Consider the following 13,329-nt stretch of genomic DNA (forward strand, 5'->3'; position numbering starts at 1 on the left):
TACGTTCCTACGTCGAGAGGTAGTGACAGGAATTGCCATGGCACTCCCTAAGGAGAATCTAGTTTACCGAAGAAGCCGGTATATGGTCGCAAAATATAAAAAGTAGCTTTCTTTCTATCAGGATAAGATTTCAGTAATACCTGATAGATTATATACAGTAATATAAATCATATTTTTATTCCGTTTTGAAAAACAGACAAGTAAAAAAAATTTAAGACCAATTGTGCAATAAGTTTAATAAAATTTTACAATGAAAAGATAAACAAAATTTTGCGAAGTTACTTGAGATTATATGTATGTAAGTGTGTTGAACAATAAAAAAAGTTTTTACTGTTTGTATTAGTTCGTAAGAGATTTAATTCTACTTTTACGAGAAGTACTTTGTAGGAGCAACTAAGAGTTTCATTTATCACACACATACTTACCCACACACACAAAAGTTTGCTACTTACATGATTAATGTAACTGTATAAACTGATTTAAACTCCTTGACGCAAAGTAATTTTAACGCAATCTAAGACGCTAATAGAGATTGAAAATTAAATAAAGATTCGCAAATCAACATATATATTCGCTAAATATATTCGGTGTATTAAATCAGCGTTTATATTTTTCATGTCTCCCTAGTTTGACCTTTACGTCACTAAAAGGTTTATCGAGAAAGCCGCGATAACGAACTTTAACGTATCAGCAGCGTCACCGACATTACCGGATGTCCTTATTAAGCAATCTTTTCACGTTTCGATGACACGACAATGTAACAGTACCTTACAATAATAACACGTTAATGATGGAAACTGCATCGAAGTGGATAGTCAATAGAAGTTACTCGGAAAAATCGATAAACGCCGCTTTAATTAGCGACTCATTTATTCATTCGAAATTCTGATCTTGAATGGAGCAAAAAATAGACGCGACTTATGCCTACGCGATATACGATAATTAAAAAGTACACATTTTAACGATAATAATGGTATGTTACTAAATGCGGATACCTTTCGCAAAAATAAATATATGAGTTTATATATCAATTATGAGTCAATATATCAGTTTTCTGGATACGCAACTTTTATTATAATTTTTCTTTTTTTTTTTGCCATTTCGAGAGCTCGAATAAAGTAAAGATAAGATGCATCTCTTTAATACATTTAGCAATTGAACAATATCAATTAATAGTAAATCAAAACTACTTCAAAGCTTTCTGTAACGCTTTTGATAATGTAACAGTAAAAGATAAATGTTTTCAATTATAAAGACGCATCATTATAGATATTTTGCAAAAATAAATATGCAAGAAATAAATATCAAAACTTTTCGAATAAAATGTATTTTTATATTTTCGTAAAATTTGATTAAAATAGAAAATCTGTACAATTTACGTACATGCATCTAAATATAATATATATTTTTTACACTTTTAATAGTAGATAAAAAGTAATCAAAGATACATATGCATACTGCATGTAAGCATCTCGCAAAAATGAATATAAAAAGCAAAACTGCATAAGAGATGCGTTTAGATGACTTTAAAAAAGAGAGAGAGAGAGAGAAAAAAAATAATTAAAAAGATTCCACATTTCTTGAAAATCTACGTATAATTACGTATTATTTTGCGATATTTATTGAAACAGAATATAATAAAAAACGACAATTCGTCGTGTGTCTTAATGCTAAATTGCGTAAATTGTATTCAGATAGGAGTTTGTGATAACGCGCACAAAAAAGCAAAATAGAATTAGATTATGCCAATAACAGAACAATTTTACAGCAAAATGAATAAAAAATACACTATCACTTGTGTGAGTGTGACCCGTTTATTTTGGGAGCACACACATTACACAACTTTGAAATAATATAAATTTTATTAATAAGATATGTATTATATACGCGGTTAATTATATAATATGGTTTGTTGATTTTGACAGAACTTTTTTAGTCATGTTTATATTTGCAAAATAATTTGTTAACCTCGGTTTCCATATTTACGAAATTTCTGTTGTTTGTTCACATTAATTGGTTTTTTTTTCAAATGATTCCGAAAATATCTCCAAAGCAAATTTGTTGATGCAATTTAATCGCCCAATTTGCAAATATAAAGAAATCATTTAAAAAGTTGAAAAGGGCATATCGATAGTATTCCAACAAATTTAGATACGAAATTTTGAAGTGGATATGTATTTTTTAAAAAGATATTACAGCGTATAAAAGCATGATCTGAAAAATTTAGGATACATTTTTAAAGAGTGCATTTCTCATAATAAAACAATGTCATTTTATCGCTTGACAATACGTCACTCACCGCTTCCGGGTGTCAGTTGACTTCTCGCCGGTCGACATAGAAATGCCCCTTGGTAAGAAGCCCCTCTTTGATTTCTCAGGGGTATGCCAGGAGCCCCGTCTTTTCCCGCTGGTCGTGCTGCTGTCGGCCTGCTCGAGACTTCTCTCGAGGTTCGCGATATTCTGCTCGATATCGATTAACATCTGCTGCTCATCTTCCATTATTTCCGAGACCGCGTACGAGCTGCAACTTCCATCCGGGGGATTGTATCGAATTTCGAAGCACACCATTGCCTACGCGCACAGATAGTAGCGGATTACAAAAGGGACCGTTCGGCAAAAATTAAGATAATCGTCGAAGAGAGAAGGCTGAGAGAAACTAGAAGTATTGCGCTACGTTTTTTATGCTGCGCACGAGATCGCGTGGCTACAATGACGACAGCTGAAGTAATGCTACGACATAATTTAGACCACAATCTGATGGGAAACACGCACAGTCAAGAAAAATATCTAGCAACCTTAGATATTATAAATATTTGAAAAAATGATACATATATATTTCTCTCTCTTTTCTTTTCCCTTTTTTTAATAGCCCGCTTCTCAGAAAATAAAGAACAATATATTTGAATCCGCTATAAAACAGAGATATATGTCGTATTTTTTTTATTTCCGAGAAACAACAGTAAATTTGTAGAAGCAAAGAAAAGGATTGGCTATTTTTTATCATAATGCCTTTTTATGATTTTATAAAGATAAAGAACTCCAAGGTTTATGATGTATTAATTATATATATGTATGCATGAGAAGTATAAAATATCAAGAGTTTTTCAGACTTAAAGAATATATTATTATGCTGTCCTTATCAAAATTTATACCATAACAATTTTTTTGAACGATTTTTCGGGAAGTGGTTTCATCTAAATTATTTTCAATGTTAGAAGGAAAAAATGCTTTGCTTCGTCTTTCTATTTGCTTTGCTTTCTTTTCTATTTCGTCCTTCTATTTGCTAATTTATATGGTAATTATAAGAACCAACACGCAATTCAGAAATCATAAAGACCACAAGGAAAATTAATAAATCTTGTTTATCTTGCGGAAAATATTTTCCATCGATTATTTCAACTTTGTTAACAAAATACTGCATTTTGATTTTACATGACATTTTATTTTTAGAGCGCTTTTGTTATGAATAATTACTTGTTGCAACGGTAAACGCAGCAATGTGTTAAATGTCAGATAATAAAAATGAACTTGAAAATCGACTAATGTGAAACTTTGCTTTTTCCAATAACAATAATAGCAATAAAAATAGAATTACCAGTAATATAATCAATTTTGTAATATAACAATTTTGTTTTTATTTTTTTGTCTAATAGCCTAATGAGTAAATTAACATACAAATACAAGAAAAAGAAAGAGAGAAAGAGAGAGAAAAAGAAAATCTGTTAGATTTTTATACAAAGATGAAGGAAGGCATTTTGCAAGAGTTGCAAAATTAAACAAAATTTGTCAAATTTTTCAATATAATGTATTTTTCAATATAACGGCTAATAAGTTATTAAGATAATAAGTTCTTTATTTGTTATATATTTTGTTCATTCAAAGGAACAAGTGTTATATTGTAGAAAAAGAGAAATGCACTTAAAGTGTGCATGTTTATCAAATTACGCCACTTGTACCTTGAGTGCATTTGTCTGTTTAAGTTTAAAACGTTACTATGTCAGTCACGTAGGTACTTTTTATGCGAAAATGTATTCAGAGACAGAGCATTACTGTGAGAGCAAAAAGCGTAGGTAAAAGAAGCGAAATTTAAATTACGATCTCGGGTAATTTAGGTTTGTTGTTCTAATGAATGAAATATATATCTATGAAACATTTGCCATTTTTGCTTTCTCGTCGCTTGAATCATGAATATCTTGTGCTCTAATTTTTTTCTTTGATACAGAAATGTAGTTAGTTCCAAGCTCATTTAACAATGAGATAACAATATTAGATCAAATTTATCGTAAATTTCGATGCTGCTTGCCATTTAGCAAAATCTTTAATAGAATATTGGTGTCATATTTGAATATAGAGTAAAAATTATGTATCCCCAACACGCTCGCGTAAATATTGCGTATATATTTGTGCGATTACATGTTCAATTATTCGTTTCGATATCAGAACGTACCGGAAGCGGTTTGTTATTGAGGTCAACTAGAGAATCCGAGATCAGGATCCTTCCTTCGCGCACCACGGTTTGCAATATCAATCCGTACCTCGCTACGACTTTTTCGTTTCTCAAGACTCCCCGAGACACGACTGCCAATTGCAGTACTTCCGTTTCATCCACTGGTCCTCCTAAATTCCACGTGAAGCTCTGGAAAATCAGAAATGAATTATTTAGAATGCGCATACCAAGAATTTTCTTTCATCTTTCACATTCCACACTTAATTTAAATACTAATAGATTGAAAAAAATTGGTAAAAGTTGAACTGACAAATATTTATTCTACGAAATTGAATTTTTATTTCTTTCCTTTTAACAATGTTCTTTTAACAATGTGCTATCCAACGAGTAAAAAGATAATTATTTTAAGCTTCTCTGTAAAATAAAGTAAAATAAACTCTTCTCTTTCTCTCTCTCTCTCTCTCTCTCTCTGTAAAGCAACATTAAATATAGATGAAGTGCTTAATATGGATTAGAAAGAAAAACTATAATATATGTTATTTAATTTTAAGAACATAATTTTTTATATATTATTATTATTTTATTTATTATTAAATATAGCAAAAATTGCTGCATACGTATCATAGATTACAGCCACAACAAGTTTAAAAAATATGCAATTTTAATTTTTTATTAAAGAATTAAATTTAACTGATTTTCAAAACCGTTAATATAAATAAAAAGGAATAAAAGAAGATTTTTACATATTTTGAAACTAATTCTTAATTTGAGGAATTAAAGGATTATATCTTTACAGATTAGATACGTATTAATTTCTTACAATTTACTAATTGTTTACAGAATGTAAAAAAAGCTTTTCTACATCAAAGAAAAATATTGCCTTTTCTTCGTTACACTTCTTACTATAAGTAAAGTAATTCGAATCACGATTGCGAGCTTGAACGCATTCAGTCCACACGCACCTGTGAAAAACACACGAGAAATAGCATGACATGAAATGTGAATATTTAAGTAAAAATAGTAGATCGATAAATTGAGTACGAATAGACGCCCGCAAGATAACCATGCAATATTTAAAAAAAAACGATATTGAAAAGGCTCCAAAGCGGAGACCCGCTAAAAGATGATCTATTATTTACGCTCGAGAAAGCACGAAAGGCTCCACTACGAAATTTTTGATACAATTATATTCATCATCGCGTCCGTTTTATTTGTCTTTCTCTGTGTTCTTCTTGAATATAAAATATATGAATTTAAAAAAAGGCAGCTAAAAAGAATCGTTAATGACGAAATTATGAATTCTTTAAAAAGAATCGGTAATGATAAAGTTATAAATTCCTTGTAAAATCAAAAAAATCGTTATAGAACTTACGGGTATCTCTTATAAAATCAGAAAATGCTTTATCATCGTTAAAATTTCAATTCCAGTAAGGAAGCGTTGAAGTTATTCTTTTTCTATTTCACTTTTACATTTAATTAAATTGCTTTAATTATTTACTTTGTTTCTCTATTAAAAGAGAAAACTTGAACTAATCTATGTTATCGAAGAGACACAATTCCATGAATTACTCGCAATTTATTTTCTAATTTACTTATATTTTATTAAGACTTTGCAAAGTTAAAAAAACAAAATAAAATCATATTGAAAGCATTACAAAATTGCGATTCTCCAACTTACGAAGATATGCATTGCTCATTTATGCAAATTTTGCATGTCCATCAGTTATATCGCGATTGTCCGAGCTATAAGGATATTTATACGAAACGTTTATTTATAGATCGTGTTTACAAGAAATGATACGTCATCCTCGAACAGAACTGTCAGATAATCAACTGTCAGACAAGTTTCTTCAACATAAAAGCACTGTAATGGATTGGTTTTCGTTGACATTATTAAATTGACTTTTCAATGTTTATTAAATAGCTTTTGTATCCTGTGTAATTGCAACGCGAAGAATTAGTTTAATGAATATTTTATATTTGTTGTACAAATTTTACAATTTTCTGCGTAGGTAATATTTCCGTTGAAAATATCAAAGTTTGCCCTTTTCACAACAATTTGTATCGTGTATATATTGAGCACGTATGTAGAAATTTTTATTTCGGAAGAGGAGACAATAACAAAGAGCTATTTCGTTATTTTAAATCCGCGCGCTATTGATAAGTTATCATAAACAATAAAATAACAATACATATATTCTCACGGATAAAATCAACGATTAAATTTGCGTCAAATCGCGAAAGGTATACATTCGAATCGCACTCTCTATTTCCGATGAGGATATATTATCTTTGCTGGGGCAAATATGTATTTACGTGGAACTGCAATCGTTCGCTTCTCTATCGCTCCGGACGAATACAATGCTCTGATCGCAGTGAAAGATGCTTTATAAAAGATATTTATCGGTTCATTTAAGATTGTGAAAACAGTCACGCTTTCACGTTCTCACGCATCGTATGATGGTGAGCATATGAATCGATTTTGTCATCACGCACCATTTCCTCGGCTATGACATAAAAGCTGAATGGAATGGTTTACCGCAACGTAGTAACATCGGTCGTGTATGTTATGTGCATATAAAATCGAGATCTCATCTTGCGTCCTCATCATCGAGAACAATGATTATCAATCATGGCGCACCCCCACATTCTATAATGAACAGCGTTGCTTAGTTATGTATAATTTATACTGTAAAGTTAATTTGTGAGATTAATTAGGATAATTTTGAAAGAGAAATTTTGATAAAACTTTCTTTGGAATTCTCTCTTTATTTTAGAGAAATATGCAAGCAAGAAGTTTGTCGGCATCAAATAAATTTTATGAAATTTAAAGTTAACAAAGGTAATAATTACTTCAGACTAACATTTTCTTTTGAGTTAACGTATTATTAATTTAACTTTAGAGAGCTTTCTTAAGTTATTTTTAATCATGCGCCGGCACCTTGACATTCCATGACATTCCATGACATTCATTCTTTGATATTCGATTTGTATCAGCTTTATTATTCCGTCAATGAACAATATTGTATTACGTGTTCGTGACAATTTATTTTTCTGTTTGTGAATAACACTGAAAATTATTTAGAAGCGATGCCTGAGCCATCTGATGCGTTTGCAATATAGGGTGTGACAGGATCGTTTTTTATCAGATGATACGCACACATTTGCTACTTTAACGCTCCGACAACACTCAGAACATCAACACACTATTCAAAAGGCTACTATCGCGACGGTATATATCGTTATTGTCGCGTATTAAGATTATTTCACGAAGATTATTTCACGAAAACAAAAGATATGCATTTAATTATAACTATAATAAAAATATTCCCAAAGGAATACTTTCTTTCTGAACAGAAATATTTTCTATATCATAAAATGTAACGTGATAGTAATTACATTAATTATAACAATTTGTCTTTACTTTGTTTTGTTTTAGGATATCCTTAATTAATAAAAATAAATTTAAAAAGATTTTTTAAATTATAAGCGTTGATAATAAATTATTTATTAAAGAAATATACTATTGTTGAAAACATTTTCAATCTCTGGATGTTATTAATTTTTTTAATTTTAAAGTTTTATATTAAATGAAACTGTTTTTATGACATTTACTTTATTTTACAATTATTGTTATTAATGAAATTTAAAATTTATTTTAAATTTTAGAGTGGACTTTTTTAAAAAAATTAGTTGTAACCTGACACACACATAAAATGATTTCAGAACGGAATAAAGAAAACAGGATACCATAGCGAAGATTTCCCAGCGGAATTGAATCAACTCTGTGGATACAATAGTTTGCAAAAAGTCAAGATAACTTTTCTTATGTTAAATGTGATCTTGTTTGTTGCGCCCACACTCCATTAAAGCGCAAACTTAATCTTGGATACAGATACGTATTTTCGAGATTTTACAAAACTTATCACAGGTTTAGTTGTCATATTCCATATAAAAACAAAAATAAAAAGTAGGAATAAAAATATAAGCATTTTATGTAAGAATAGAAGAAACACATTTTACCTGTTCCACCTCAATAACATCCTCATTGTCTTCAAGATTCGTTGAATAATGCGATACCTCTGCAACAAACAAGAAAAATACATTCTATATATAAAAGAAGTTTTAATATTTCGCATTTTTCGCATTATATCTCGTATAGAAAGTAACAAAAGACATAATTTAAGAAATAAAATATTAGCACATAAATAAATTACAAGGTTAAAATATATAATATTACATTATATATATACATGTTACTTTTGATGCTATGGTTACTACATTGCTTTTTTTAAGTAGATATAGTAATATAAGTTTATAGACTCAAGAGAAAAAGTGCTCTCTCTCTCTCTCTCTCTCTCTCTCTCTCTCTCTCTCTCTCTTTCTCTCTCTTTTATATAAAATAAGATATCTAAATTAATACACAAATAATATGAATAATTTTGTATAAAAACTTTTTCGTGTTTCGCAAACTTAAAGAAATGTGATTTATATCAGTGTGACATCTAAATATTACGCAATTGACTCAATGATTCTTCAAAAGTTCGCCAGTTAATGACAGTACTCAAAGGCAAATTAAAATTACATTCTGCAGTTTTACGTCAGAAGCAGCAACTCATTCATAAAGCGAGGAAAAGAGCATATCTGAAACTTGGCTTTAGAGAGTGCCTTTATTCTTACAACGGTAAATACCGTATCCTCTATTCTACTGTGGAATTCTCACAATGCAAAATACGATTAAATAGTATCGCTTTGCGATATGCCCAACATTGCGTCTAATAATGTGAAAATGATTTACTTTGTGAGAATGTTGTATCATTAAAAAAAAATATATCCTCGATAAATCAGCTCTTCCGCTTCGTAAAACATAATACAATTTTATGAAACAATAAAAAGAGCTCTTTTTTATTTCTTTTTTTTTGTTGCTTATTGCACAATAGAAAGAGCTCTTTTTTATTTCCCTTTTTTTGTTGCTTATTACATCATAATTTATTAATTTTTTTAGCAAAAATTTATATGATTTTCCCGACGTGTTTATTAAATATGAAAAATGAATCAGCTTTGGATAATGTATTTTATTTGTATACGCAGATCATAGAGTAATCGATAAATACTGAAATAAAAAAAACAAAATAATTTGACTTATCGAGGGAATAATATTATAGTTAAATAAATATATATCATAGCACCACTTTCTTACTTTTATATTTTATAAAACTAGGTTTATATGTCATATTAGAAGCATCTGGTCAAATATATAGTCATATCACAATTTATTTGTCTTTTGCGAAAATCTTTATGCAATTTTCTGGAATCTGTTTATCGAACAAGCTACTTTCGAGCTACTTTGTTTTACTTTTTACTTGTAGCACAGTTTATAAGCGACGAGATAACAAAATTGTTATCGGTTGACCGGCGGAAAGCCCGGCGATAGAAAGTTTCTTGCAGTAGATAAGGAGCTTTATGGTCAGCCACACGCTGCGCTGTCATACGAAACGCTCGTTCGTTAACGCGCAATCTCATTTTTTACTCGTCACAACTTTTTTTCTATGCACGTCAACGTTTTTTCAATAAAAGCGAAAAAGTCTGTTTTTTTTTATGGCGCGGTGCATAGGAAATGTACGTATAAGAAACATTCATCACGCGCAAGCAGAATCGCATTTTTATGAGCCAAGACTGCAAAATTTTGAGAAATTTAGATAGAAACTTGATTGACATAAAAAGTCCGAGTAAAAACTAAATTAATTGAGAAAATTTACCGATATATTGAATATCAATATATTGACAGAGATGTCTTTTAATTATAAATTAATATACATATTTATAATTTAATGAGCAAAAATTTATTCTATTAATTCTCTTATAATTTTGTATTATATATTTTCAAATACAGTTAATTAGTTTTAATTTATTAATATTATATTAACAAGAAATTACTTTTCCTCAATTTTCTTCTAATTATATTTTACATTACACATTCTACCGACCGTCGAATTTTACTATAAATAGATAATACAATAAATAAATTTGTTTTTCTTTAATGAAGCCTATCAGTAAACTGCACGAATAAAAGACACCGTGATAGTTTATTGATAAAATTAATAGTTATTTAAAAAAACTTGTTATTTTTTAAAATTTGATAACTATATATTTTTTATAAACTCTAAAAATTATTGTGCTATCTCGTTTAGTTGTCGTTTACTGGACCCGATTATCCAGTCGTCGCGATTTTACTTTGGAGATATATTTATTATACATTTATTAGATGCATAGTTAAGGGCATAATTAAAGAGCACAGTGTTTGTGTTGCGATTATTATAAATTCATTTGCATCACAGCTTTGTATTCGGTTCTACCCATATGCGGTTTTATGTAAAGTAAGTTGCGAACGTCATTGTTCGTATCTGAATGGTTATAATACTTGAAGGCAAATTTTGTTGTGAGTGCAATAAAAAGTCTGATATTATGCTAAAGAAATAGCTGAACAGCATTCATAAGAATAAAAATTATTCGACCGCGAATACATGAATATTAAGTTTTCTTTTCATAATGAACGCAGTTATCGATTCGCACTCGAGGATCTCGTTTGCAAATTACTTAGTGGTCATTTTATCCGCATGAACGATCACGCTGCCTGTTCTGAAAATAATGCTCCAACGATTGCTATGTAAATTATAAAAGACTTTGCGCGAGATGCCTGCGTCATCACGATAAATTGTTCTTTAATAATCAGTTACGATTACACAATGCATGCAGAAAATTGCATCCACTATTCGGCGATGTTATTGTATCATAATGACACACAATAGAAATGCTATTTGTAATAATCGAGTAATTATTATTGATAAACCGTAATGTATAATGCTACATAAGTGTAATTTTATCGCGTTTGTTGTCCCGCGACACAATTAACGACAAATTAATTAATTCTCGAAGTATACGCGCGATCCGTGTTTTCTCGTCCGTTACAAAATATTGATAAAATTATGCGCGTTACGAGATATTGATAAAATTACAGAAAGATTGTCGAGCAGTTATTTGCAATTTGCGAAAACGCAATATGAGAAGAAGATAAAAAACACAATGGCCGGTTAGCCGATATTTGTGATAAACCGCTGCTATTTCCGCAACTGACGCACGTCAAAGCAATCATATGTTTGTCAAATTTGTCCACTTCTATTTTGTCAAGCTTAATATTTGTTTTTCTGTTCTATTGTATATTATATATGTATTTATTATATATGTATTTAGCTTTATATTAACTTTACAGCGTTTAAATTCTATTAACATATTGATTTGATACTAAATAAAACAGTTTTGTCGAGAAACATATTATATATACACATAATTATTTATTAATTCTAGTAATACTATGTGTAGTGTGTATTTTTTTATAATTCTAAATATTTTTATGTTTTGTATGTGTGTGTGTGTCTTATTATATAAAATAAAATGTTCTCTATCAATAATTTCCGCGCGCGCTAAAGATACTTTATTATATATTACAATAGAAATAATCAAGAGACAAATTAAATAATCATATTATTTTTGAAATTTTTATTTTTACGATAAAAAACTTTTAATATAAACAATGAATGAGAAAGAAAGTAAAAGTAATTTAAATTTATTTGGTTTTTTAAAACCTATTATAACTATCGAAAACAAATATTATTTGTTCCAACTTGTTATATAGAAAATATAAATTTCTATATTTAAGGATATTTATATTTTAATATATCTATTTTATTGAGAGAGCTAAAACTTATCACGTGCGTACATACACAGATACTATCTGCGTGTACGTTGCCGACATACACGTTCAAAGGATCCTTTCTCGCGGATTTTGATGTAACGTGCTCACTCTTAAAAACTTAACTCTTTATAATAAATTTTTAACTTTCTGACAAAAAGCATACTCTTATAATTAAATAATATTCTGTTTCTCATTTATAAAAAGATATATCCAGCTAAACAGAATTAATTATTATCATAGGATTACGAAAACGTTTATTCGCGGCTATTCTAGAGATTTCCTATAATTTCACTATTTAATTCGACATTTTTCGCGTATTAGCGTCAGAATAATTCTAATTTATGCAGTTAGCTTTATAACATACGAGGTAGATGCGTTCGACGATATATTCGTAAATCCTAATGGTCACGGATAATTTATGGAAACCAGGTATTAACATGTTGCAAGAAATTGCGCTTGTATGAAAACAGATTACGCAAGTCAGATGATGATCTTTTGCACCATTTGCACAACATGTCTGTGGAATTCCTTATTACACGTGTACACGTGATACTATATGCACACAGATATCTGCGTGTATGTACATCGCCGACGCCTCGCGTTGGTTAAAGAGATTTCTCTCGAACTACGATATAGTATATTTACCCAAACTGGGGCGAATATGATTAAATAAAACGTTACCCTCTCTATAGTACTTAGGGCATCCTGGGTCATGCGTATCTGAATTTCCTTCAGCACTACGCGCACGATTTTACGGTATAATGACACATTATAAAATAACACCAAATTATATATAAAAGTTTGAAGGAAGAATATCTTAAATATCTAAAAAACAGTTCTGCACATGGTTGTATTATATGGCACAGATATTAAATAAATGTATTTGGAGATTCGCGTTAATTATACGTAGTAATTAAATTTTTAAATGCTTCGTAATAATTAAATTCTGGTGCACGGTCATTAATTTTGCCATTATTATTACTGTGTTATAAGGGAATGTTTTATACAAATTTGCTGCAAATGAAACTATTAGACATGAGATACATTTTAAAAGAAAATAAGTTTTTAAATCTAAAGAGATAAGCATATTTAAAATAATAAATATGATAATGTGTATATATACATATAT

General features: G+C 29.5%; 1 protein-coding gene across 1 annotated transcript in view; it reads right to left on the reverse strand.

The window, feature by feature from the left end:
- Positions 1-13,329, reverse strand: part of LOC115238629 (otoferlin-like) — a 33,495-nt gene that overhangs the window by 17,933 nt on the left and 2,233 nt on the right. The window contains exons 2-4 of the mRNA XM_029812618.1: positions 8,471-8,529; positions 4,448-4,636; positions 2,300-2,571 (exon numbers count right to left, since the gene is read on the reverse strand). Of these exons, the coding sequence (XP_029668478.1) occupies positions 2,300-2,571; positions 4,448-4,636; positions 8,471-8,529 (520 nt within the window). The remainder of the gene's footprint in view (positions 1-2,299; positions 2,572-4,447; positions 4,637-8,470; positions 8,530-13,329) is intronic.

This window comes from Formica exsecta, unplaced genomic scaffold (genome assembly GCF_003651465.1).
Source record: "Formica exsecta isolate Colony F162 unplaced genomic scaffold, ASM365146v1 scaffold352, whole genome shotgun sequence".
In the NCBI taxonomy this organism is placed as follows: domain Eukaryota; kingdom Metazoa; phylum Arthropoda; class Insecta; order Hymenoptera; family Formicidae; genus Formica; species Formica exsecta.